This window comes from Oculina patagonica, chromosome 6, assembly GCF_052425735.1.
Source record: "Oculina patagonica isolate OP01 chromosome 6, crgOcupat, whole genome shotgun sequence".
Taxonomy (NCBI): Eukaryota; Metazoa; Cnidaria; class Anthozoa; order Scleractinia; family Oculinidae; genus Oculina; species Oculina patagonica.
Window position 1 is genome coordinate 35,973,431 of NC_135763.1, and position 27,248 is coordinate 36,000,678.

Consider the following 27,248-nt stretch of genomic DNA (forward strand, 5'->3'; position numbering starts at 1 on the left):
ATTTCAGCCTCGACATCATCAACCCAAAACGACTGCAGGCGGACAGGGCTGAATAACGTCTGCGCATGTGCGGGATGTCATCACAACAAAGACAAATTTTCGGCGCGAACGTGTGATGTGTGGTTCTTTTGTCGTTCAGTGAACGTCGGCAAAGGTGGTGGAGAGAATTTCCTTTTATTTTCGTACCGAAACGCGTGTATTTTCTCTTCCAACTTTAGCAAGTTATAATTTCAACTCTTAACAAGTCTGCAACGAAGTTTTTTCGCAAAGAAATGCCGGGGAACACGACAGAACTTCATTTAAACCAAAACACTTGGATCGTTGAATTCAACCGCCACAAACTACAGGATAATTCGCTTTCCCTGTATCGTTTTTTAAAATATGAACGCAAGATGTCTAAGGGACATTCATGGCCGTATGAGAGATTGGAAAATTACTGAAAGAGGTGAGTATTATAAATAGTTACATTTTTAGTCAAAACAAATACACTTTTCTTTTGTGTAAGCGTTTTAAAAATTTATTGAACACGTACGTACACGCAAGCTTGACGGGTTCGCTTGACGAATCTTCCACTGACGATTGAATGGCCGGCGGTTGAGTTCGTCTAATAACCGCATGTTTAAATATTCTCCTATTCTACAAACTTTGTGTTGGCCACTTGTACTTTCTTTTTAGTAAAAAATGTGATTATCCAGCCGTTGTGATCGAAAAATGTCAACTTCATAGCGCTAGTTTAAATTGTTTGAAAGAAACGCTCACTTACTTTATAAGCCCACAAGGGCGACTGTTGTTGCTTGTTTTACAATACTTTAAACACGTACCTTGTAAAATCTAAAATGTACAATACGTTTGCTGACAGTAATGCCAAAAACACTGGCTCAAAAACTGCTGTTGTGTAAAACTGATGAATAATTTCCGGAAATATAATATTGAATGTGCAAACTGAATTTTTATTGTTTCTCTCCAGATCATGTTTTCGATTTGTAAACTTAATTTTCATTTAACTGAATGAAACAATTGTGACAGTTCCTAGATTATGTGGGATGCTGTTGACAGATTTAAACCATGCCAGCAAATCATATGCTGCATCAGCTGGGGCCACGGCCACAAATGCACCACTTGTTCCATGGAAATGGCTGTCAAACACGATGATTCCTTGACAGGTTGGAATAAAGGCCACAGTTTTGCCATTAATAATATACAAACAAGCAGTTTTTGTGGCGTTGCGTGCTGCATTAAAGTAGTACGGTAGGCTTGCTGATGGCAATTGCTCTTGGATAATGCTGGCTGGAAACTCAGTGGAGGTCTTTATGCTTCCAAGGGCATTGGTCTGCTGCATTTTGGTGGCTGCTTCGCGGACACCATACAGCTGTGCAGTGTCACCTGCGGCCTTGTCATAGAACTGGTTTCCAAGCATGATAGAAGCAAGGACTCGGTAGACCCAAGTGTTTGAAAGTGGCCTCGTACTGTCAAGAAGTTCAGGTGAGCTGAAAAAAAGTTTGCTGTACGTGAGGGCAATGAAGGTACATGCATTGCTGCCTAGTCTGCCAATTAGAGTAGATTGAGAATATTGTGGTGGGAAGTGCCAGCTTGTGATTCTATTGCATTTGGTAGGGCGGACAGATAGCTGCTGAACAAGGGAGTGCGTTTGAATAGTTGAGAACTGGGACTGGGAATGTGCATAGGAGGCTTGAGCATTGGCGTGATGTGGTTGCTCAACCTCTCCAATAGCTGCAAGGATGCCATCTGCTTTCTGCTCCCAATCACCTGATGTGTAGTATTGCTCTGCATTTCTTTCATTTGCTTCATTGTTTAGCACTGTAGGTGGAACTCCATCATCTTCTCTTTCACCATCTAGCTCACCATCTGATTCTATACTGGCATTCTTCAGCAGTCCTTCATTAAACTGAGAGACTTTAGTCTCTATCAGTTTTTTCAAAGGTTCTTTGCAGATGGTGCAATGGTCACTTGTTAAACATGATACATGGAATGTGTGGTAACATGCAAGGCGTACAAAATCACCACCAGGGATACAGCTGTTGCACTCTGGGAGGTCACAGCAGACTTCCGGCTTTGGCTCCTTTCCTAATGTCATACTAAGATTGTATGAGAGAGGCATGCACTTGGTTTCGGCTTCTATGCCATATGTTGGAAACTTGTATTTAGGCCAGCTTTTTGGTTTTCCATTGCCATAGCATTCACTTAGGATCTGGAATGTACAAGAGTATTATCATTATTGAAACAAAAAAGTGACATGACTATTCCAGGTTTGGATTGTCAGGTTTAATTAGGTTGAGAACCTTTGAGAAGTGCATTTTATCAAGTGTTTTTGTTTTAATTTCTCAAAGTGCATTACATTTGCTTTCTTTCGTTGAAAGATGGACGTTAATAGAAACCTGCTATACACAGCTATGCTTGTAACACTGAAAGCGGAACTAATTTTAATCAAATTATTCTGAGTACTGTAATTTCTTATTAGTTGCATACCATGAGGTTCATTTTTATACAGTAATTTTGTACTTGTATTCAATTGAGCATTTAAGATTTTTCTGTTGTAGTAATACTTACCACATGAGCTCTCCTGGTGTTTTTTGCTATTTCAGAAAAGAGTTTAAGAATAAACTCAGCAGATTTCCCAGCAATGAGCCAAAAATTTAAATGTGATAGACCTCGCATGTATCCTGGTACGAATGTACCACAGAAGTTAGTGAGAAATGCACTTGATGCAATGGTCTTGGCTACTCTTGAGATGCTGGAAGCATCATCATGGCTTTGTGTGTTTGCTCGTAGAATTGAATGCCAGATTTCGACTTTCTTTTCGACAAATAAGTAGAGCCATTGTTGTTTGCATTGCCAGTATTCAGGAAGAAAGTTCTTTTGGTAGTCAGAGTCACTGAGGAATGAGAGGGTTGATTTGTCATAGTGTTTCCTGCGCCAAATGTTAAAAAGGATGGCCATCTGTGCCATCACAGACATATAGAGTTCCAAGTTTCCTGTTCTAAATATTTGATACTGGAAATAAACCAGCGGTATAACGTCATCCAGCAGGTAAAGTGTTGATACAAACTCATGGCTCTTGCATAATGTAAACTTCTTCAAGACTTTATCACGTACCATTAGCCAGCCAAGTAAAGCTGCAGTTACACATAGTGACGATTGATATGGCCGTGGCTTCTTTGGCAAAGTACCACCAAATAAATGGGAGAACAATTTTTCAAAAAAGTGCATAAAAATAATGACAGTATCTTCCACAGCATTTAAGGCAACATGGAACTGACCTTGCTCTGGTATTAATGAATTGTACTTTCCACTGCAGTTGTTAGCTATAAGTTTTTTGGGATAATACCAGCCAGGCCAGTCTGCAGGGAAAGGAAGAAGATTTCTCTCCAGGTACGTTTGTATGTCTGGGTATTCTGTCATCACACGGTCTAAAGAGTCTTTATAATTCTTAAGACTTTTCAAGTCTTGTTCGAACTCATCCAATAGCTGGCAAGATTGTAGGCTTTCAATATCTTGTTCATATGGCTGGCTGTAAACCCTGAGAAACATACAAAACAGTAGCTTGCATTACTTTAAAGGTTTATATTATGAGTAGTTTTTCAGTCAGTTATGAAATTCCTGTGACAGTGCAACATCATAATTTATTATTCCTCGCGAAGCGAGGCCGAAGGCCGAGCGTAGCGGGGTGTATAATTTTGTTCCTCAAAGGGCTCAGGCGGGATGAAATCTCGTGTGGAGTTTACGGTCATATATATTTATTTATTTATTTATTTGTGAGCTTGGTGTGTGGCGGAAATGACGTCACACGGCCGCCGCGCGCTGGTGGCCTAATGGTAAGGCGTCGGACTTGAAATCAGATCTTCGAGACTAAGGCCGGTGGTTCGAATCCGGCTAGGTTTTTTTTTTTTTTTTTTCTTTTGTGGGTTCGAATCCTGAGCTTTTCATTTTTATCGTTTTTCTTTTCGGATTAAAATAACACTGATTTCCACATGATACTCCCTCGACGCCTATAATAATTCAGGCTAAAAACCTTCGGGCGGGCGGAGGGTTCGAATCCTCCTGCCGTTCGTTCTTCATTTTTTTTAATGCCCTCAAATAAATGTCCAAAATGCGACTATCCAATAATTTGTCGATGATTTTGAAAATAGCCTGCGCTTCCCAACGCTTTATACCTCTTTACGAACCAGAAAGAGCCGCCATCTTCAAAGCGGAGTAGACCCTGGGAACGAGGGTGTCGCGGGCATGCCCGTTACTAGGCAACAATAACAAATCACCGGTTAAAACCGGTTATCACTCATTATTTACAACACCCCCACCCCCCCCCCCCCAACCCAGAGCTTCGCGAGGCCCTGCGAGTCACGTATTACTAGTTATTATTATACACGTACCATTGATCACACTTTTGCATACACCTGTCGACTTATAAGTGGACCTGTCTTCAAATAACAAAAGCCAATAATATTTACCTAAAATTTTGCACCAAGTTATGGAAATTCCCAGGATTCAGATTTTTCATTTGAGCTGGAAGCTGATCGATGAAGTGGTTTTTCATGTCTTTTAGCCCTCTGTTGATGTACAATAATACAGCAGAACTGTCCACTCCTCCAAGGCAGATCTTGTCTTCGCCCTTGATGCTAACTTTAACTTTTCTATGTGGACTAACAGTGGTCCTCTTTACTGCAGGGATGTGTGGATGTATGTCTAACATCGAGGAGGCCATGTGTGCAACACTGGTTTTTTGCAGGTCAGTTGGAACATGTCTAGTGTGAATATTATGATAATCATCCAGAAAGTTGATCATGAAGCAGTTGAGCTGAAAAATAATGTATTCAAAAATTTTCACCCTTGAATTGTGTCCTAAGCCAAAATTAGTGCACATTCTTTTCTGCAAGTGTATTTATAATCTGACATGCATCTTGTGTGTTTTTAAAGACAGTTAATTAAAGAATGTGGTTTAATTTGACTTACAGCAACAACTTGTTGTAGCTGTTTAGTAACATGCTCGTTGTGGGTTTTAGCCATGCCCTTCTTCATATTCTGGACTGTTCTTGGATTAACTGAGAAGCCTAGCACTGGTCCAGGAGACAATCCCTGTAATGATAATCCACCAAGTGATGAATACAGACCACTGTCTTTTTGCAGCTGGCATGTCTTCTGTGACCTTTAATTTTGAAACAACTGAAATTATTAGACTTGTTGCATCTATTTATAGCAGTGTTTGTGAAATTCTATAAACAATAAAATTGTTAAGATACAGTGTGCTAATGTCTTAATAAATACATGTAACCACAGTCTTTTACAAGTACATGTACATGTACCTTTAACACCTTGAATAATATTAATTTTAAACTACAAACCTGAAGTAAGATAGAATGTGTATTAGTGACACTGTTCTTTGCCTTTGCAGAGACTCCCTATCAGATGATACTCTGTTATCATCTCTTGTGATTGATCTTAGCAGAAGGTCAAATAGGCCAGGAGCATTCTTCTCACAAAAGTCCCTCATAACAGCTGGGTCATAGAGTGGTACATCTGGTCTGGTGTCATAGTACTTGAACATAGCTGTTTGGCACTGAGTCACAAGCTGGTCAAAGGTAAGGTCTGAAAAATACCGTGTATGTGTGTAGTTTGATTATTTGTATTCAAAAGGTAAATACCTTTTCTAGTTTAAAAGCCATCCTCTTATCCCCATTCCATTGATGAAATACCAAAACTGAAATTAATGTACTACAAAGTGGTGTATTCATTCAAGCAAATACATAAATACCACAAGAGTGGTACATTTGTGGAAGATAGTGTACATGTGCCTAAATTACCTGAAGATGTTGATTCTTTGCTTTGTAGGGTTGTGTCAAGCCGATTGGAGTTGTTTGAAGCATTATCCTAAGAAGTTTTTTACAAAGAAAATTATTCCAAGTTCTTTTCAAGACTTTAAATAGAAATAAATAAATAATTGTTATTGTTTCTACTTTACCTGGTCTTTGTCAGATGATTGTGTACTGATTTTAGCAGTGGAGTAGGTGGAGCTTTTAGCCTGTCTCTGAAATGAAAAAGTAGATAGCCATAATATTTTTGTTACGGGGTCGAAAAAAAATGCATGCCACTTTTTTTAAAAAAATACTTTTATTAATTAAAAGACCAAATAAATAAACACACAAAAACATGGCTACAGTCGTTTGTTCTCTGTCTTCTTTTCATTCATTTATTTATTTACGATAGCTAAATAATTATTTCCATCCCCCCTTATCTATTTCAAGTCCTTTCTCAGACTCAGAGTGCGATGAAATTCTAAAAATGCACTTACTTTTACAGGAGGAATGTAGTCTGGCTCATTTAAGAAGACACTGTCTGCAATCGAAGCACATTTATTACACCAGCGTGTTCCTGACCGATAATTAGGGATGTTAGCCCCTAACCTGTCAAATAAGCGGTAAAACCTCCTCGGAATATTTCTTTTCGAGAGCTCAGCAGAGTGTTCTAGTAGTGGCGAGGCGCAGCATTCGTTCGCTTCACGAGTAGCTCTGGCCCAGTGCCGAGTGCAGGCCCAACAATTCAAATTTCCATCCACGAATCGGGCAATGGCCTCGTCAAACTGCCTCAGGGGACCTTGACACTCTTCTCCAGCTCGGGTCCGTTTCGTAAACCAGCAAACCCGCTCGGTAGGTCTTGCAGTTGTTGCCCAAAACATTAAGGTGAACGTAGCCCACCATAATAATACGGCGTAACCAGTCATCTCCGATACCTCTAAAATTTTGCGAGTGAACTATCGTGTTTACGATCTCTTTTCACCTCTTGTACAAACTTTAAACCCTTTTGTACAAAAAGCTATGCCATGGTTTATCTTCGACGGGCTTAGTTTAAAAAAAATAAGCTACTGTTTTCAGTTTAACTCTCCTTTTTTGCGAAAAGCCGGGGGCTACACGAAATATTTTAAAAAAGCCGCCATTTTGATAAGGGTTGTTGTGGTACTTAGGCCGCGTGCGCCATAATATCCCGCACATGCGCAGACGTTATTCAGCCCTGTCCTGCAGGCGGACAAGACCAGGGCCCTGGACACGACTGACGACGTTGATATTCCCAAATACTCTTTTGATGCTGCACCTCTACTCAGAGGCGTTTAAATTTCAACCGCACATTTTTTTTTCCATTATTATATTCGTAGTTAGAGGAGACACAACAGGAATGTCATGACTCCCAGAAAATACATTTTTTTATTTACTATTTTCAATTTATGCATCCCCACTTTCCTCTCTGCCCCCTAATAGGAATGTTGACTTCCAACTGGTATGGCTTATTATTATTCAACTAATGCGCGCGCTGCCCATCTATGGTCAAAATGTTAACGTTATCTGTCATCAGTACATAACAGATATCCTGTGTTATTATTCAACACATGCGCGCGCTGCCCATATATGGTCAAAATGTTAACGATATCTGTCATCCGTACATAACAGATATCCTGCGGTATACGTAGGTTGCGAAGATTCGTCCGAAATCTTGTAAAGCGCTGCATAATTACAGTTTTTCTTTCTGCAAAATGTGTTTCGTTGACAATTTGTCGAATAATAAAACAATTATCCTGCTCAATCTTGCGGAATATCGTCTGATTTTAGCCAACTCGGCCTACGGCCTCGTCGGCTAAGTATCCGGCGATATTCCGCGCAATTTCGCAGGATAATTGTTAAATATACGTAGGTTGCGAAGATTTGTCCGAAATCCTGTAAAGCGCTGCATAATGACAGTTTTTCTATCTGCAAAACGTGTTTCGTTGACAATTTGTTGAATAATAAATCAATTATCCTGCTCAATCTTGCGGGATATTGTCTGATTTTAGCCAACTCGGCCTACAGCCTCGTCAGCTAAGTATCAGGCAATATTCTGCGCAATTTCGCAGGATAATTTTTATATATATACTCCAGCATACTAGGTGCTTTAGTAAAGGGATAACAATAGGGCACAAAGTGGGCTCAGCCAGCAAGGAAAAAAACGAACAGAACACATGGGAAGTTCACAAAAGATATTTTATTATTCACTAAATGAAATGATTTGATGTACAACTGTACAGTTTGATATCCTGGGACCAAAAAATATCACCCTGAAGTAGACTGAACTGCGTATCTAAGCATTATCCAATATCACTTGAGAAAAAAAAAGTTACTTGAGAGTTGATGTAAACTTTGTCTCTTATTTAAATTTTGTGCACAAAAGAAAATAATTAGCCACATGACAGGAAGGTAACCTGCGAACACAGATGTATTTTCGGTCATCCCTTCTATTTTTAGCGGAGAAAAGGGAAGACCAGAAATACGTCTGCGTTTGCAGGCTAACAGGAACGGGGATGCTACATCATCTCATTTAGGGGTGTAAATTACAGATTTTGCACCACTTTGGCTGTTAAATCATACCCAAAATAAATGGATTCTGGTACCTTTTAGGGGTTGCCTTTTTGTCATTGCATGATAAGCATCCCTGTCGTTTTTATATTGGAGTCTTCAGTGTTAAGATATCGCACTGAAAAGGAAAATTTATAACTTTGTACAGTCATTATTCAAGAAATGTCCTATGGAAAGGCCAAAGGGTGCATGACAATGCTTAAAAATTTTTTGGGTAGTAGCAGTTTACGGTTGCTTGGTCGATGTTCACAGTATTTCATTCGAAAGGATGGAGATACCATGAATGTACATATTCATTCTTTCTCCTTTACAGCTCTCAAATACTGTAAAGGAGGGATCCACTACCCATTATACCACTACCTTTCGGCATTGTCACGCACCTAAGTACACTTCTTAAGTATAACCTTTTTTGAAACAGCTGTAGATTCAGTAACGTGTTTTCATTAAAGTGTCAGTTAGTCTTAGCCTGTAGTTGTTCCTCGTCAATATCATGACCTTCAGATTTCATGGCGTCTTTAACCCAGTCAGGTAAAACTGGATCCCATCGTTCAACAGAGACTTTCATTGGCACCAAAACATTGTCCCTAACTGCAACATTCACCTCAAATTCTCCAAATGACTTTATGGGTTTGTCAAGTTTGACGCAGTGCACAGGGACAAAAAGCTCGAATTGTGTTTCAAACTCTAAAGCAATATGGTGCTCGTTCACTTCGAAAAATTCTTTTCCATCTTTTCGTTGAATTTTTAAATGAAGATCTTTCAAGAAGCTCAAAAATTCACTGTCTATTGCAGCCTCGGGGTTTTCATCCAAAGCATCCTTTCTGAGAAATTTTATCTTGTTTTCTTCTGTTGCATAAACGGCCATTCCCTCAGGAATCAGAGAATTTCTGGCCAACCTAGGCTCTACAGAAACCATCTGGCCCGCGTTTCCTAGCGTCTCGTGTTGCTCCATGAGAATCACGTTCAACCAGGGAACTTTTACATTGGGTAGCTTCTTCTTCGGCTGTCCTTTCTCAATGATCCAACCATCCGCTCTCATTTTTGCAATGGTTTTCTTCGATAATGGCGGCCTCTTTTTCGCCATGGACCTTGCACACAGCTTGGAGACGTTTTGAACGTGTAGAATTTGGCGAGAAATGCGCAACATTTTTACTGTAATGTTCACTGTTTCTTGAGGTGCACTATGAATCCAGCATGGCGCACAGGTTAATAAAAGAAGTATTATGATTGGTTGTTGACAAAAGTGACCAATGAAAACGGGTGTAAGATATACACTATTTCCTTTTTCCGCTGACCATATGACCTCCAAAACGCACCGGCGAAGGCAAAAGACGGCAAGAAGCGGCTTGTGTTTACAAACTTATCGCCTGAAAACGGCCTTCCACTAGAATGCAAGCACAATTAAAGGAGTTCGGCTTGGGTGCAACAGCAGCATGTGGTGCTTGCTTTTTCACAAATCCCCTAGAAGTAGTAAAAACGCGAATGCAACTTCAAGGAGAGCTGAAGGCTCGGGGTACGTACGCTGTTCATTACAAGAACGCTTTTCACGCGTTTTACACAATCGGTCGATACGACGGCCTCAGATCTTTGCAAAGTGGACTCGCTCCTGCTCTAGTTTACCAAGCAGTAATGAATGGATGTCGACTGGGATCTTATCAAGTTTTTACCAATTTAAAACTGACCGCAAACAGCGAGGGTAAAATTGAATTTTGGCGGTGTCTGATTGCTGGTGCCGTGTCGGGAGCCATTGGGGCGTTTTTAGGAAGCCCAGCATACATGGTGAGTACCGAAACGTTATTCATATATTGACATTGCATTTTTATTTCAAAATGTATTTCGATATATTTAGGATCAAGGGCAGTTCCGAAGACAATCAACAAAACGGTACAATATGTCACGCGATCATTGCGTGACATATTGTAACGCCATTTGTTAAAATCTGTTTTAATTTTTCGCGGAAGTTACATTGCTTGATTGGTAACCAACAACCTTTGCTCTTCTCTCTTTTCCAGCCTACTGTTATAAGTGTTCCGTTCAGCTTATTTCCATTTTCTCTCAAGTGCTTATCTGCAGTTTTTTAAAAACTCAAGATCAATTTTGTTGTTTTGTTTTGCATCAGTCAATTCCAGCAGTGCCCATCCCCCCTTGGGCAACTGCAGGGCATTTCCTAATGTTGCCCGTCCCGAGGGTGGGGCATTTGCGTACCTCGGGTTGACCCCCGGGCATTTGACACGTGCTTTCAAAACGGTGGAGTGAGTCGCGTATTCGTGATGGAGGCGTTTATAGGCCAAGATGTGGACAATGATGCAGATTTGCGAGTCCATGAAGTACTAGAGAAGCTTGTGGATGTTTTTAAAGATCTATTTTTTCAATTTTAGATATTTCTTAATCGCTAAGAAGCAATTCTTGTATCACCTATCGAGAGATTCAAAACAATCAAACCGGGAGCAGGGCATTTGCCCGGTTCCTTCATCCCCACCGCGGGGAATTTGCCAATTTTTTTAAAGAAATGCTTATGCCCGGGGCTATCCCAAGGAGGGGGGGGGGAATGGGCACTGCCGGAATTGACTGATGCATTAAGACTGAGCATAATGCACCTATCGATGTTTAGCCCAGGGGGGCGGGGAAGGGGGGAAACGAGGTGGGGATTTTGACATTTTCTTTAAAATATGAAAGCAAATTCTCCACCCCCAGGGCAAAATAATAAATCCCCACCTGGGGACTAGTGAAGGTGGTCAAATGTCCTTTAATCTTGTAGCTCTATTCAATACATATTACCTCCCTCAGAAAGAAATGGGAAGCAAAAAACTGAGTCGAAAGACATAATTTAACAAGAATATATTCCTTTTTTTAAGGTCAAGACCCATCTTCAGGCCCAAGCAACAGACACTATCGCTGTTGGCTTTCAACACAAACACACTGGCTTTATTCAGGCATTGTCAGGTATTTACCAACAGTTTGGAATTAAAGGACTCTGGCGAGGGGTCAGTGGTGCTCTTGCGCGTGTCATGGTGGGATCTGGTGTTCAGCTATCAACTTTCTCGACTACTAAGGAAAGGATCGCAAGAACAAATTTCTTCCCAGAGGAAAGCTGGCTTATTCCAGCCTCTGCTAGTATGATTAGCAGTATTGCCGTGGTAACATGCATGACACCTTTTGATGTAGTAAGTACACGCCTATACAATCAAGGAACCAGCGCAAGTGGTAAGGGACTGTTATATAATGGATTTGTGGACTGCTTTGTCAAAATATTTAAACGAGAAGGTGTGATGGGGTTTTACAAGGGTGTTGGACCACATTACTTTAGAATTGGTCCTCATACAATACTTAGCTTACTATTTTGGGATCAGCTAAGGATGTTGTCTGCATCATATAGCTTTTAAGGAAGATCAGTGACAATATGTGGATAAGTGAATACGAGGAAAAATAACTAAGAGAACAACCTTTTTATGATTTGTTATTTACTAGGTGGTTTTTATATTATAATATATAAAGTCAGTGTGCAATAATTTTTAGACTTGAAGACAACACACATAGTTTAAATTATTCAATATGACAAAGAAAATCCTCAATTGGATAGAGATCATACTCAGATGTTATGCACAAAGAAATTCATTGAAAGTCACTTAGACTTCCTAGTATATACTTTATTCTAACCTGCGATCAGACATTCTTTTTTATATATATATATGTAGGGAGGGAGGGCATGATCTCAGGTTAACTTAATTCCTACGTATACTGGACTTACTCCACGCAAAGAACAATGAGAAAATGTTTTTTTTATGTAACAACAGGCATAAAAAATCAATCATGCTATATAATAATAAAAGAAAATATTCATACCATTTGTGTCAATAAGTTGCAAATTATAAATCATATAAATGCACTATTAACACTAAATTAAATCCACTACTTAAATCCTAGATGTCAGTGTCTAGTTTTAAGAAGGGGCTTCTGGTATATCTCTTTCACAGCAGTATATAAGTACAAACAGGCCCGTACCTGCCTTTAAGCAAATAAGCACGGGCTTACAAGTCGTTCGGACGGTATAATAATTTTTTTAAGTTGTATTAAAACGATTCATGACTTAGTGCTCACGATCTCTTTTAAACCTTGAATTTGGTCATTTGACGTTGATTTTTTGAAGAGAACGGCAAAGAAATGGACGAAAATGCATGATGCACGTGCAGATTTGCTAATTAAACCTATTGTTTTATGACGTTCTCGTTACTTCTTTGACCACAGCTGCATTTTGCATTTTGTTTAATATTTAATATTTCTTGTTCAATATGAAATCCTGGCATTTGCCAAATTTAAGCGTCCAGATTGCACCAGATTGCATCTCAGAGTACTTAAATTTTCTGGGGGGCTTTCTGAATTATGCCACGCCAGGGCTTACAAACCAAAAAAGGCTAGGAACGCCCCTGACATATGTTGCCTTTTTTTATGAACCACCAAGTTCTTATTACAAATAGATGTAAAGCAATCAATAACCAGATTTAATATTCCAAGTTAAGACTGAAAAGGTTAAGAACTGGAAGGGACTGTTTGTAAGTCTAGAGCAGAATTTCTTACACTGCAACAATACTACCCTTCAGTAGAATTGGTTCAGAGTTCTTCTAATTGGATTTATCATCTTTTTTTACTAAGGAGGATTTCTCGTTTTCCCACTGTATTCGTTTTTAAAGTTTATCCCCACTTTATGTTCTCAGAATGAGAAGATAGCTGGGATAATTTTATTTTACCCATCAATTTGAAACTGAGTGTCTTCAAGGCCTTATTTCACTGCTTGACGCGCGTGACACGCGCGTGATGCCGCGCGTGTTCTGCGAATATGTCAGCTTTCTTATGGACAGCTTACAACCTAATTTAACAGTGACGTGAATGTGATATTTGAAAGGATACTGTCATGGGAAACACGACAAACCAAACAAAAAGAATGGCAGGCACACAGAGATCGATAAAGAGATATCATTAAGATAATTACTTTCATTGACATATCACAAGTTCTTCCTAGTTCATAAACACTTTTTTAAGCAGTAATAAACTTCATTGGTGGTTTTTGCATCAACAAACTTATTTTGCAAGGAGCTTCTGGCAAAAAATGTTTCTTTTCATTTGTATGTTGCAAACTTTGGTATAAAAAAGAAGTTAAGATTGATTTTTGAAACATTTTTGTGGGCATGAATTGAACTCGAGTTTACGTAATTGAAAATATGACTGACGGAACTCAAGTTTTCCGGCGTAACATGGGTCTAACATTTTCGAAGAAATTATTCTTAATTAAGACATTGCCTTAAAGATATACGTAATAATTTCACCACAACCTTTTTTTTTGCTCTTTAAAAAAAATCCATTAAAATATATTAGAACGACCAAGGGCTCAATTTTAGTCGATGTTTTTCTTCGATCTTTTTGGCAAAAAAATACATTTAATATAATATTTTCTTCCCTTAAATTTTCTAGCACTTAAACATAATTTTACATTGCCTTAAAAAGAATAACACTATTTAAAAGCTTTATTTTACAAATTCCTCATTTGAAAGGTAAACTTTAAGAAGCGATTGAAAAAGGAGCGATTATTTTCAGAATTAACTACGAAATGCCTATTATACCAAGTCCTCTTTTATTAAAATTAATTATTTTTTCTCCAAGATGCGAACGTATGTTTTCCTTTCTGTTTAGTTTCTTGATTTTTTTATCGCTTTTCTCCCGTCAACACAGTTTCAATAGTTTATCTTTCGTTGTGGGATTTCACGAAAACAAGGCTTAATCACACTGTTCAAATTTTACAATCAACCGATATTTGTCGGCTTATCTTTCTTTTGAGGGATTTTTAAATTATCCATGCATAAACACAAACCTCCGTAAATTAATTACGCGTGCAATTTCAATGTGACGATAGAGCGATGATAAGGTGACGAAAGTCTTTCTTTTCTTTTCCTAGACAGATGGTTAAAAAATGGAAATGCTTTTAAAAGCAAGAATTACAACGATTGGTCACTGCGGAAAGCTGATTGTTTTTCTTTTTTTCTATCTGCTCGTGAAAAAATGAATATATATTTTCCGTCACATTCAGTTTTTTGAATCCGATTATAGTTTCAAATGCAATTTTCGGTTAAAACATGCCGAAAGAAAGGGGGTATTCCTGAGTGGAAAACGGGACCGTTTAAAAATTGGAGCTCGGCAACTTGAAATGGTCCTAAAAACAATGCAACATCTCAGGGGAAAAACATTTTGCTCAGCAATATCATCGAGTTTGGTCGTCAATTTTATTCCAATCTGAAAAGGATATGCTGTAATAAATAATAAGCAATGGTAGGTTTGTAGCTCGGTAAATTAAATAAATGATAAAGATGAAAAGGTTACGCGAGCTTAGGACAAAGAAAAGATCTGAGTCCCCGACGGGAATCTAAACCATGGCCTCCCAGATACCGGGTCCAGCTCACCACGAGTCTCTCGTAGCTCAGTTGGTAGAGCACCCAACCGGTATCTGGGAGGCCTTGGGTTTGATTCCCGCCGGGGACTCAGATCTTTTCTTTGTCCCACGCTCGCGTAACATTTTCATCTTTATCAAGGATACGCTGGTTTTCACTAGATAGTTAATTAACGGAACACGCCTGCGAGGTCATGCTGACAAGGCAAACATACCACATTTATCACGGGAAGACGATGTTGAAATAATTCGTTAGATAGAAATGGCTTTTTGCTCGTTTTCAGTAAAACTAATTAATCAGACTCCCTTCTGACGTCAGTCTGTTTGTTTTCCTGATATCGAAATATGTTTAAAGTTAAAGGAGGGCGATAGAAAAAAAATAAAAAAACAGGATTGCATTGAAATATATGGCGGCATTGAATGCGGTATAAAAACATAAAATAATGCCATTAAAAACCACTTTAATTTTACGGCAGTCACTTGTCTATAAATTATTATAATATTAAAATGTATTGCGGCTAGAAAAAAAAATAAGTAATGCCATTTAAAACTACTTTAATTTTACAGAAATCGCGCGGCTTTACATGAAATAGACAATCGTCGAAAAACAAACTTTCACAAAACTTGTTTATATTGTTGTAGGAGGTGAAATCTCTCCATGAGTTCTGCGTGTTTTAACTTTTTGCCAGCAAGCTAGAATTCTTTCCCATCATGAGCTGTCTTTATGAAACGGAAATAAATTGGAAAAATATATACTGGATTGTTCTCTGACACCACCAACTCTTAGATTTGTTTTAGAAAGAAATGTGTTTATGATTTGGTCATCCGGCGTAATTTAAAGTTTATACACTCGGTTAGCAACAAAACCCATTTGGCTTGGCCACATACCAATTTTAAGGTTTTTATTGTTAATGTAATTTATTGTTAATCTTCTATTAATAAATTCCTCATTTACTGTTGACCTTAATTGAGAGAGCATCGCATCGCTATCACAGAGTTCGTGGGTTAGAATCAAGTTGAAAATCTGTGCAATCATCTTTTTGCTTGCGGCTTTGAAAACTTTGCAACTGCTCTTAAAGTAGCGCCTTTCTGTGATAATCACTTTTTTTTCAGTTTACAATTTTCTTTTGAGATATAGCAGTAATATTAAAGCGGAGTTGTTGAATTTTCGGCCAAAAAAAAAATCAGTCCTGATTCTTTCCGCGCGGACTTCCCGCAGTCACCAGATAGACGTTTCCAAGGTTCTAATTTGATTTATTACTTGCTGCCTTGGTTAAGCTTTACAACAATCACTAGAAAATGTCTAATCCAATCTTGAATAAGAATATATGGTAATTTACCATAAAATCAACCAAACCAACAAAACTCAAAACGCAAGGAAAATGTTTTAGATTTTTCCCGGTTTCAAACCTTTCTTTTTCATTATCCGGTCAAAGAAACAAACCATAGATAAGTTAGTGTCGAAAATGTGATAAAAAGCAAAGAAATCCAAATGATAAATTTATTTATTTTTTAGCGTTGCTATTAGGAAACTGCAAATGTATTTCCCTACAAAGGATCTACCATCGTTTTTTTTTAGCCGAAAGCTCTTTAACAACACACAAGCGTATAATTTATATCGGGGTAATAACTTCAGAAGAGAAACCGCGAATGTAATCTTATGTTGATTCAAATTCCATATCTCATGTTGACCCAGTGAGAGATAATATTTTTCAGATGTGACCACATCGTTTTGAATACCATATTTCGTTTGACATTATGACAGAAACGCACAATTTATTTCAATCATAACGCACAAATTTATGAAACATAACAATAAATCGTGACTGATAAATAAAAAAGATATAAACCTTGACCGTGAAATTAATTTTCCTGAAGCCGACAACATTCGCAGATAATGTTCTGTTTGCGTGGAAGAAAGCGAGAAATCGATCGAATTGGCTTTTGAAAAAGAAATATTCGAAATTAGAAAGAGGCGTAATAAAAATCAAAACAAAAACTGTTTTTAAGCTACTCTTGTCTATTACAGAAGGCGAGCGCCATTGGAAAGAAAAAAACGCAATGTGATTGGCTGCTATTTTAAAGTAGGGGTTAGTTTTGGTTAATCCGTGCGCTTTGATTGGCTTATTTGCGGGCTCGTGCCCCGCTCACTTTGCGTAATAAAAAATTATGCATTCACATGGCTTCCCGCTCTAATTGAGTGCCGCGCTAACTCCATTTATTGGCTGTTGAACACAAAACGGATGTTGAGACTAACAAACGCTTCTCCTGTAAATTGTTTTCAAGTCAAAAACCTAAAGCACTCCGAACAAATTACAATTATAATATACGCACATCTGGAGTTGACGGAAAATGAATATGGAATTCTTTTAATAATCGCAGCAATAATTCCGACTGGAAAAAAGCCGCAAGTCGCTTTTGTTGTGTATTTTTGCTCTGTGGATGAAATTGTTCAGTGCGCGAATAAATTATTTGAAAAGCAGCTTGGATAGCCAGCGGTGAGGATAAATTTGAACTTAAAGCGAATTCGCTTAGATGAAAAAATGACTGGACTTGTGAACCGGCATACAAATTCTACACTACAGTTAAAGGCATCGAGCATCTTTGCCGAGGTGAATGGTTTTGCGGCGCGAGTTCTAGCGACGTTAACGTACTGCAATGACTGTGAATACGATGTAGAAGGACTATTTATTTTCCCACAAGATGAGAGAGCTACGGTAGTCGAATTTGAAGCGACGATTGAAGAACGCCATGTCAGCACTCAAGTTTCGGAGACCATCACACGTAATTCTGAAAAGCACGCGTTCGCTTTAGAAGAGCGCGATGATGATCTATTTTCGCTGAGTTTGGGGAGAATTCCTCCACTCACTTCTGTATTTGTTCAAGTGACTCTGATTACAGAGCTTGGAACCGATGAAACGACTGGCGGGTCGCTGTTTATTCTGCCGTCGGTTTTCACTCCGCGTCTCGCGAGCGATGAGAATGAAGAAACAGATTTGTACGGCTCACAAATGCTCATTACGAACCTTCCTCGCAAGACGCAGGAGCCTTACAGCTTCGAGCTTCAACTAGAAGTGGCCGCGCCGTGTTTATTAGCCGGGTGCTCGTCTCGAACGCACGCAATCCAAGTCGACGCGGATTGCCGGGCAACGAACGCTTCCCGGATTCACATCACGATAGCCGAGGCGCACACATACGACAGAGAACTTGAGGTCGTACTTCATCTCTCGCATCCGTACGACCCTTATGTCTTGATCGAGGAAGGAAAGAAAGGCTATAACTCTCTGCGCGCTCAGGATAAAATGGACAGCTCAAACCAGTTAGATGCTCTGGAAGATTTTCACAAGAAAGCAGCGATCATGATCAACTATACCCCAAGACTACCCACTCTGAGCGCCGTGGGAGAATACATCTTCCTTGTCGACCGCAGTGGAAGTATGAGCGGAGATCACATTTTTCATGTCAAAGAAACGCTGATTCTCTTCCTCAAAAGCTTGCCCACAAACTGTTATTTTAATGTCATCGGGTTCGGATCTTACTATCGAAGTTTGTTCCAAGATAGCCAACCCTACAACGAAACGACGTTAGGCAAAGCCTGCGCTTATGTGCACAAAATGAGAGCCGATTTAGGCGGTTCAAATCTGCTTCTACCCTTAGAATTCATCTTTGAAAAAACGACAAGGCTTGGAGTGGGAAGAACAGTGTTTATGTTGACCGATGGTGGTATATCAAATACTTTAGAGGTCGTGGATTTTGTGCGCCGAAATTCCTATACAACGCGGTAAGTTTTTTGAGTTTAATTTTTTTTTTCTGAAAACATTTTTGTGTAAATTTATTTTCTCTTTGCAAGGTGCTGGTTGATTTTTTGTTGAGAATATTTTTCACAACACAGGTGAAACTGGTGTTATGATATCGTTTGTTATTCCATTCGTCTCGCCGATAATTGTTTCGCCGTGCATAATATTTTATTTTTGAACTTACAACGAAATGTGTCGCTGAGGTTTGTCACTGATTAATGTATTGCGAGGAAATACAATATATTTTTTTAGTGTTGCTTTAATTTATCCCGCCTTCGATCACGATTTTACAAAATATGCTATGATCTTTTTAAATCTACTATAAACAACAAGAGAAATAGAAAGGCCATCGCTAAATCGTTTACTATACAGTAAAATCTAGAGTTAACCACGCAAGAAAATGTGTTCTGATAAACAAGACTGAATTATTTTCATGAAAACATCTTTAGCTTTGATTCTTGTTAGCAAACTCGTACATATTTTTTCAATGTTCAAAAAAAACTATCAAGTCACCATTTTCGTTTTTATGTGTGTATTCGGCGTTTCCCAAACCAATATCTCTACTTATATTATGTTAGTGTAAACATGTCCTTATATTTTGAAAAGTTGCTAACTTTATATTTTTCAGAGTATCGATCTTAGTCCAGATTTTAATGTACAAAACTAATTTTGACTGATATACGGTCGTTTTGCAACGGAAATTTATATCTACTACCGCCCAAGATCTAGATATATATATACATGGAGACGAAAATTTGTTGTTGTTTTTTTCCTCTTCCCAAGAAAGTTTATTTTGAATGTTAAAACACAAACCTATTGTCATCTGTAATGGATGTTTTGAGATCGAAAAAGATGCTTTTTATTCACTGTCGAATAATTTGCTTCGTTATTTTATGTTCTACAGTTTTTAGATCAGATTTTAAAGCTATTAAAATCGGCTTAGCGAACGAGGGACTTAAGTTCCGACATTTTAAATTGAAACGAAAACAAAGTTTAAGGAAAATGCTCGTCAAACTTAAGCCATAAATTTGGCGGATCAATGCGTGGTTAATTTTTCGTTGTTCGAACCGGAAGATTCCTCTGAAAGTTTAGCCAAGGGGGGCGTCTCTTTTTTTAATTATTTTTCCTTCGTTTTTCGGGAAAATCGAACTGCACTGACAGTTGAAGATGTGAGTTGAGAGATCTAAGTAGTGACGTCTGCTTTAGCCATTACTTAAAAGCCCGAGGTGTAAACACTTTGAAATTTTGCAAGGAGTTTAATAAACTAAGAAAAAATCGCTAAGGAGGAGAGAATGGTATCAGTTTCTTGATTTTTTTTAAAAAATCAGAAAATGTGGTTAGAGTAAATAATATTTTTGAAAAATGTGAGAGCTTTCTGTTTGGAGTGGGAAAGCAACACCGTTAAAATTGAAATTATCCTGAACTTAAAGCGTGAATAATTTTGCATGACTATTTGTACAGAACATCTGTTTATAAACTACTGTAAAAAAAAAAAAAATTCTCATATGATACTGCTTTCGAACGGAATTATTTCTCGACAGGTTTTTAAAATTCTGTTGCAATCTTTTGACGGAAAATTAAAACCAATTTCCAGCGCGAGGCAGGGGTAAAGTCTCGTCGGAAAAGTAGATACTGTCGTTTGCATATAAATTAGTTCAAACAAAAGAAGATATAACCTAAACAGGTGGTGTTTTGAAAGATCAGGCGAAAAGAATAAAGCAGGAACTCCGGATGCGATAAACTCAATGAAAAAGACCCTGTCACAAATGCTCATCAGTCACTTGTTGAAAGCAAAATGAACTCGGTCATAAACAAACTGCAAATTGCATGTTTGATTAAATTTGCTTTCCTTTGCGAATTTTGCCGGTGCTACAGTATTGTTGAGATCAAACAAAATTATTCCGGATCAAATTACTTTTCGTTGCGAATAAAATGTCTTTAGGCGCCTTTTTTAGTTTACCGAAGACCAGTTTCGCATCCTTTGCGCCTGATAAACGCGAGTAAAAAAGATAGCCGGTTTTTTTGTTCTTATTTTGCGGCCAAAAAAAACTCTCATGAGGGAAGAACCGGGGGGGGGGGGGGGGGCAACCGAAGGTAGACTACCGCTCGCTTCTTAATAGCTTATGATTTTTATTTAGCGCCTTCTTTTCGGACCGTTTGTCTTAGCCGACTTGTCATGGTTTATTTCGTTAGCCGTACACAATAAATGAAATTTACGCCTTTGAAAGCTTCTTTAAAAGGGCAGTAAATTTCCTCCAGCGTAATTACGTCTCAGTGTTTTCCTGATTGCGTTCAGCATTTAGTTATTAGAGACACAGCTGCTATCGTCTTTTTAACTTCAGACCGGTTTGAATCACGTATAATAGTTTTCCTGTAGTCTCGTCACCTTTTATTATTTGCAAGTCCAGTCTGGACGACTGAATTCAGTAAAAGCGGAGATATTATATAAAAGTGTTAATTTTGAATACTGCTGCTTGTGCTGGCGGATAAGGAGACTTTTCGCAAAAAAGAATGTTCCAAATACAGCAATTTGTGTTTAATTTATTTTGTACACCGGACACTCCATAATAGGAAAATGGCGCATCGTTTTAGCAAAACTCATGTTTGTCAAATTTAGCCAATCACAACAAATGTATTTCGTACAAAAGGCTTGCAAGCAGTTCCAAGTGTAGAAAAACATTCAACCGCCAACCGATGACAAGCGCGGGAAAACAAGTAACAAGTGCCAACTAAGCACGGGAAAACATGCACACGGTGCCAAGCGCAGAAAACATGCAACCAGCGCCAAGCGCGGGAAAACATGTAAAAGGTAGCAAGCGCGGGGAAACGTGTTACCTGCACGAAGCACGGGAAAACATGCAACCAGCACTTAGCGTTGCCCTGACTGGGAATGGCTCGTTTCACAACATTTTCAGCACAACAAACTGAAATTACAGTCAAAGCATATAACGGATAATTCTAGTCAATCGAAACCGCTGTAATAAGACTCTAATCATAATCGGCGTTGTGAAATTGACAAGAAAACCGCACGAGGGCCGGTCTCTCAGACGGTTGAAAGTTGTCAAAGTTTTCTATGTTCTCCATTCTTGATACATTCTTGTTTTACGTTCATCAGGTTTTACACGTTTGGAATTGGACCGGAAGCGTGTCCCAACCTGGTGCAAGGCGTGGCAGGAGCGGGTAGGGGTCAGGCGTACTTTATAGCGGATGATGAGCGGATGCCCGTCAAGGTAACGAATAAGCAAATTATCACTTTATCGGTCTTTCAAAGCCGAGTTTGTAATTACACGCATCTAATGGTTAGAGTGCTGCACTCCGGATTGAGCTGTCCGGGTTCAAGCGCTGACTGGGGTCACTGCATTGTGTTCTTGGACAAGACGCTTTACTCCCAAAGTGCCTTTTCCACCCCAGGGCCGGGTTGTTCGAAAGACGATCAACGCTAAACCAGGATTAAAGGATGATCAAGATTTTAATTTCTCTTGTTTTAAAGGGTTTTCCATAGCTAATGTTTTGTTAAGTTTGAGATTGGTCCATGTCAAAACTGGGGACAGAAAATATTAAAAGAAAACCTCAAAGAAATGTTATAAAATTGAAATGAAATTTTACGCTAATCCTGGATTAGCTTAATCGTGCTTTGAACAACTGGACCCAGGTGTATAAATGGGTACTCTAGCTGCCGTGGTCTAGCATTTCATCTAGGGGGGAGGAGCAATAGTACTAGTCGAATTAGGCTTCAGAGAGTAGAGTTAAGCGCGGGTACTAGTGAACCACTTACCAACAATTACGCAACCTGTTCCGTAAGATACCGTATTTATTTCATGTACAGTACAGAGAATAGAGCCAATCAAAAGGCTGGAAAACCATTGCGCATTTTGCGGTACTGCAACGTACGTACCGCATCCATTTGATCACCCCCTCCTCCAAAAACTCAGAGTCACGGTAAATTGTTTCGCTAGTTCGATATTTCATAGGAAAGAACTCAAAATGATAAACAGTGCGCATCCTCCTACTTCCTTCGGCGTGCATCGTTCTAATATTCCAATTTCATTCTCTTCTCAGGTAATGGCAGCGCTCGCGGATGCCCTTCAGCCAGCGATCACAGACCTTGAGGTCAGCTGGCACCTCCCTGACGGATACGACGTCATACAGACCCCACAACTTCTGCCGTTCGTGCAGAACAACAAGCGTTTGGTGATATATGGGATTTTGTACCGTCCCCCCGGCGAGGAGAAAGAGTCACCGAGAACACCCATAAAAAGGAAAATGGACTGGAGCATGAGGTCATTTTCAAACAGCTCTGTCAAAGTGTTTTGGTTTGAGGATGAATGCGATCTCCTGGCGGAAGATCAGCTGCTGATGGAGGGAGACGAATCGCCACGCTTGAGCCAGGATGACTTTGAAAAGGACGACGAGTTCAAAGACGAGGCGGAGGTTCCTGGGCAGGATAGCTTTGATGCCGAGATGGAAAGCGTTCCTGAACCGCATACGATAGAAGCTATTGCCGATGGGCTTCTCAAACGCATGTGCAGAGAGTTTAGCGAGGAAAAACCCGGTGAAGATGATCATGAAATCACGCAATCTTTGGTTACGCTTGAAACTAACGGACCCATTGAGTCACGCAATGGGGAAGTCAGTGACCACACAGATGTTAACGAGCAGAATAATAATGGATTTAACTCGGCTAGTCAAAAGCCGCCAAACCATACATTACAAGACGATGTCACGTTTGAAGCTGCCTTGGGTAGCTTTTTCAATGACATCAAAGACGGTGTAGTGCATGCAGATGACTCAGAGTGCGCTGATGAATCCCGTGAGCACCAGAGGTCGCCAAAACTCGTGCGCGCATACGAGCGGGACAGCGGCGTTGGTTTCAGCATGGAGGAAAACGAGAAGAGTCCAGATGAAAGCAAGAAAGCCATGGCTGGAATAGGCCAAGGTCTCGAGGAAGAAGAAGCAACCGATTGGTCACGCGACAGTCCAACATTTGAAGAATTTGACAGCACAAGGAAAGCTGCCGTCCACATTTTCAAGAACAGCGAGTTTCTATCGCAACTTGGCGTGCCTGCCGACTTTGGCGCAGTCAACATCCGGGGATTTGTCGGCGAGGAGGAAATGGAGCAAGTCATTCCATTTCCGGTGAACCGGTGCGGCGGTTCTTCCAAGCGTCCCACAATTCACCAGCTGTTAGCGCGCTCGCTGATCAGGGAACTGCAGTCTTCAGTGGACTCCAAAAGTACGGAGACTATTGAAATAGTGAAAAGAATTAGCGAACTGTCTAGCGTACACTCCAGGCACACGGCTCTTGTAGCACGTGATCAGTATTGCTATGACGACCAGGTTTTGAGTGCTTTGCAGTTTCCGCAGAAGAAGAATCTTCCTGGCTTAGGGTGAGTGAAAATAAAACTCGAATTTTTATTTTTAGCAAGCAAGCGACTTGTATTTAAGAGGCTATTTTATGGAATCTTATGCTAGGGAATGTTATAATAGACAGCTTCGTATATAAGCTAGTTACTTGGTTAATTTATTTACTGATAATTTTTTTTTTGTCGGCTCTTTTTAAGGAATCGAAAAGTCAAAGTCCTGGAGCGAAGCTCTGGCTTCACGGAGGGCCTGGGTCGGCGTCTCCCCAGTCCGGATGGCAGTGACCAAGACATTTCGCCATATTTCGCAGAGGGCGGGAGCAACCCCGTTCTGGAGTCTGGAGAAGAGCCAGTGGATTTCTATCGCCTTGAACGAACTGGTAAAGAACCTTTTTTGCTACCTTGCTTTTTCGTTTCTTTGCTTGCCCGTCATCTGCTTTAAACACCATTTATCAGTCATATCAATAGCAAAGAAATTTTCTAATAGCAAATAGATAAAACCAAAACGAATCATGACTTTATCAAGTTCGTTTTCCCGCGCTTGGCGCTGGTTACTTAGGTGTACTTACGTAGAGTTCATATTGTATACTTGTGTTGTATTAGCCATTGTGATTACTTTTGTGTCGGTTTTGTGACACTCAATTGAAAACCGCTCTTTACTTATTGTTAATTACTTTGACTTTTCAAGGCACCCCAGAGAGTCAAAGCGAAGAAACTGGATCGAGAAAAGACACTGAAACATCTCCCAGCAAAAGTCCGCGTAAGCACGTTCCTCCTTTGTCAACGAGATGCGTGTTGGGCGAAAGGCAACAATCTACCTCGAAAGACAAACCCAAACTCCTCGCTTCCTCCAGCTTTGATACCTACTGGAGCCCTGGGACCAAGCAACATTTGTCTTTTGTGCGCATGATCAGTTTGCAGTCCGCTCAGGGAAGCTGGAGTATAGATTGCGCTTTCGCAGAAGTCCTGGCACTGCCTCTGGCCGGCATTCAAGAAGCGTCTCCGCTGGCTGATAACTCCGTTTATATCGCGGACGATCTTCAAGAGCTGATGGATTCCGACAAGTGCGACAACAGTTCTCAGCTGTGGGCTACTGCGCTTGCGCTGAGCTGGTTGTATCGAAAGAGGCGCCAATTCGAGGCCGAGTGGAGCCTGGCGGCGAAGAAAGCCGAGAACTGGATGAGCGCGATCCCGTGCCCTCGCGGGTTTTCGCCCGATGATTTGAAGGCTCTTGCCTATCAAGCGCTTCTGCTTCTGGAAACAGAAACGCGAAAAACGCCTGACACCGTGCCTCCAGCCGGGAAAATAGGTGGATGTGAATGGCCTTTTTTCTGAGCTTAGCGTCAAAGTGTAGCTACAGTGTTATCACGATATAAGGGACCGTTCGTTATTTATGCCCCCCGGGAGGGCGGCGGGTAGTGGGTGGGAGGGGGGAGCTGAAAAGGAAACACGAATTTTTACCCCCAGTGAAGAAAAGAAAACCAGAAAAATTACTCCCAAGAACTAACGCGTTGACCAAATCCCCCCCCCCCCCCCTCCGGGACATATAAACGAACGATCGCTAACAAACTTTGATTGCTTCGAGCTAACCTCGTGAAATCGTTAAATTAATCAAGAATGAGAGGAAATATAGTTCATGTTACCGTGCGATATATGTGTTGTTGTTTGTTAGGTGGCCATTTTGAAGTCGAAATACGTGGTCGACTGTTGCGAGGTCTGGCAAAAAAAATTACAGTGCCCGAGAGGCCGTCAAAATTCGGATATTCTCGGAACATCCGATCGTGCGCCGAGAATAATTAAGTATAAAATTAAAATTCAAAATGGCCACCACGCAAACAAAGACAAATATATCGCTAAGATTATCTATATCTTTCTCAGATTTGATGACAGACCCCCCTGTAGAATAATCCTGGGCGAAGGGAAGGAGGATCTATTCTCGTTTTTGCCATTGATTGATTTATATAATAATAAAGTTACGCTCGCGTGCCGGATGTGTGCTAGGCTGCTGGCGGTCTAGCGTATTTTTGCTGTATCGGCCTTGCACTTTTGTCGTTTTTCTTATCAAATTTTCTCCGTAAGGAAAAAGGATAGGTAGAACTGCCCCTTAAAGGTAAATAAGTGATTAATTTAAGTATCAAATTTCTCTTCGGCTATAAATCCTAGGTGTGTCTATTATACTTAAACTTTCATATCACACCACAAACACCATATAGAAAATTTGACGGCCGTGGCCGACATTTTTGAAAGTGAGGAAAACACAAAATGAGCTGTGTTGATTTCTTAAAATTACTTCCTTTTAATGCCAGGTTTGGTTTTGTTTTATTTGATGTCTGTCTCTTTTGTTTTATTTTCAGAAACATCGTTATCGGGAAAACTAAAATCTCGAAGAAATACCTGGATCTTTTAAGCGTGACTGTTTAGTGGCAAAATAGGAGAACTTTATGTCATTATCTCTAGAATAGCTAGAAAGCCATTGAGTTTACATAACACATCATCCTTTGTCCGTGTATGGTTACTCCATTGTCCTAGAGCCTTTTTAAAAGTTGCATTTTAGCCAGATTTAGATTTGTAGCTATCAGGCTACCACCCTTTTGTTTAAAACATCGCGCTATACAAGTGCACGAGCGCTAGCAACAGTTTTATGGATCCGAATTTATTCAACATTATTTGCAGATCGATGGATTTAGTCAAAGTTGTTGAGGTTAAGCGAATTCACATGACCCTATTCACCCTCTAACAGGCAGGAGGCTGGGCGTACTGACGGAATGGTTGTATTCAAAATCAGATTTGAACTTTCATGGACGTGGATTTCCCATTGTAAATATTACAAAGCTAGCTTATAGTGTATCGTCCTTGAAATTAAGGACACCTCTCCAAAATAAAAAAAAATAGTGTTAGGTAACTGCTCTCCCTCCAATCATGAAAGAACTATGTACAGAGAATAAGAACCGGGCCATGTTGTACTTATTTCCCCAAGGTCCTTTCCAAGGAGTCTGTGAATCTGTCACAAAACGGACATGAAACGTCTAGATGTATAGAGTAGTGTTTATTCAGTTATTTTTGACGATACAACAGCTTTTCAGCTAAGACATTAAACATTAAATTTGTTTTATGTGTGTGTTTGGTTTTCTTTTTTTCTCTGTACCGTGAGGGCCCTGGGTGCCACTGCTTTCTTTGCGGGCTTCGAATATCGAATGTTGCGCGGCAGTTAACAAGCGTAAGCAAAGGCCGTTCCGATCCTGAGGGTCGACGGAGAAGCCAG

The 27,248-nt window shown here is 39.8% G+C and overlaps 5 protein-coding genes and 1 long non-coding RNA gene across 6 annotated transcripts in view; 3 read left to right on the top strand and 3 right to left on the bottom strand.

The window, feature by feature from the left end:
- Positions 1-75: 75 nt before the first annotated feature.
- LOC144657261 (uncharacterized) lies at positions 76-3,575 on the bottom strand. Its single transcript, XM_078517579.1, has 2 exons — positions 2,569-3,575; positions 76-2,209 (listed from the first exon to the last, which is right to left on the bottom strand). The coding sequence occupies exons 1-2, from the start codon at positions 3,547-3,549 to the stop codon at positions 1,001-1,003; spliced, it is 2,190 nt and encodes a 729-aa protein (XP_078373705.1). The 5' UTR covers positions 3,550-3,575; the 3' UTR covers positions 76-1,000.
- LOC144657264 (uncharacterized) lies at positions 3,252-5,983 on the top strand. The gene is made up of 4 exons (XR_013571493.1): positions 3,252-3,390; positions 4,684-4,744; positions 5,408-5,594; positions 5,845-5,983. It is a non-coding gene; the product is annotated as an uncharacterized LOC144657264 (long non-coding RNA).
- On the bottom strand, positions 4,408-5,560 carry LOC144657262 (uncharacterized). The gene is made up of 3 exons (XM_078517580.1): positions 5,358-5,560; positions 4,969-5,161; positions 4,408-4,813 (listed from the first exon to the last, which is right to left on the bottom strand). Exons 1-3 carry the CDS (start codon positions 5,558-5,560, stop codon positions 4,463-4,465), a joined length of 747 nt encoding a protein of 248 aa, XP_078373706.1. The 3' UTR covers positions 4,408-4,462.
- Positions 5,984-8,004: 2,021 nt separating the features above from the next.
- Positions 8,005-27,248, bottom strand: part of LOC144657274 (large ribosomal subunit protein bL9-like) — a 79,310-nt gene continuing 60,066 nt past the window's right edge. The window contains exon 2 of the mRNA XM_078517597.1: positions 8,005-9,557. Coding sequence (XP_078373723.1) covers positions 8,845-9,540 — 696 coding nt within the window. The 5' untranslated portion in view covers positions 9,541-9,557 and the 3' untranslated portion in view covers positions 8,005-8,844. The remainder of the gene's footprint in view (positions 9,558-27,248) is intronic.
- LOC144656837 (solute carrier family 25 member 35-like) lies at positions 9,726-12,230 on the top strand. The gene is made up of 2 exons (XM_078517081.1): positions 9,726-10,172; positions 11,249-12,230. Exons 1-2 carry the CDS (start codon positions 9,783-9,785, stop codon positions 11,774-11,776), a joined length of 918 nt encoding a protein of 305 aa, XP_078373207.1. The 5' UTR covers positions 9,726-9,782; the 3' UTR covers positions 11,777-12,230.
- LOC144657266 (von Willebrand factor A domain-containing protein 5B1-like) lies at positions 16,039-27,098 on the top strand. Its single transcript, XM_078517583.1, has 6 exons — positions 16,039-18,610; positions 21,742-21,856; positions 22,686-24,013; positions 24,188-24,366; positions 24,675-25,295; positions 26,341-27,098. The coding sequence occupies exons 1-6, from the start codon at positions 17,373-17,375 to the stop codon at positions 26,391-26,393; spliced, it is 3,534 nt and encodes a 1,177-aa protein (XP_078373709.1). The 5' UTR covers positions 16,039-17,372; the 3' UTR covers positions 26,394-27,098.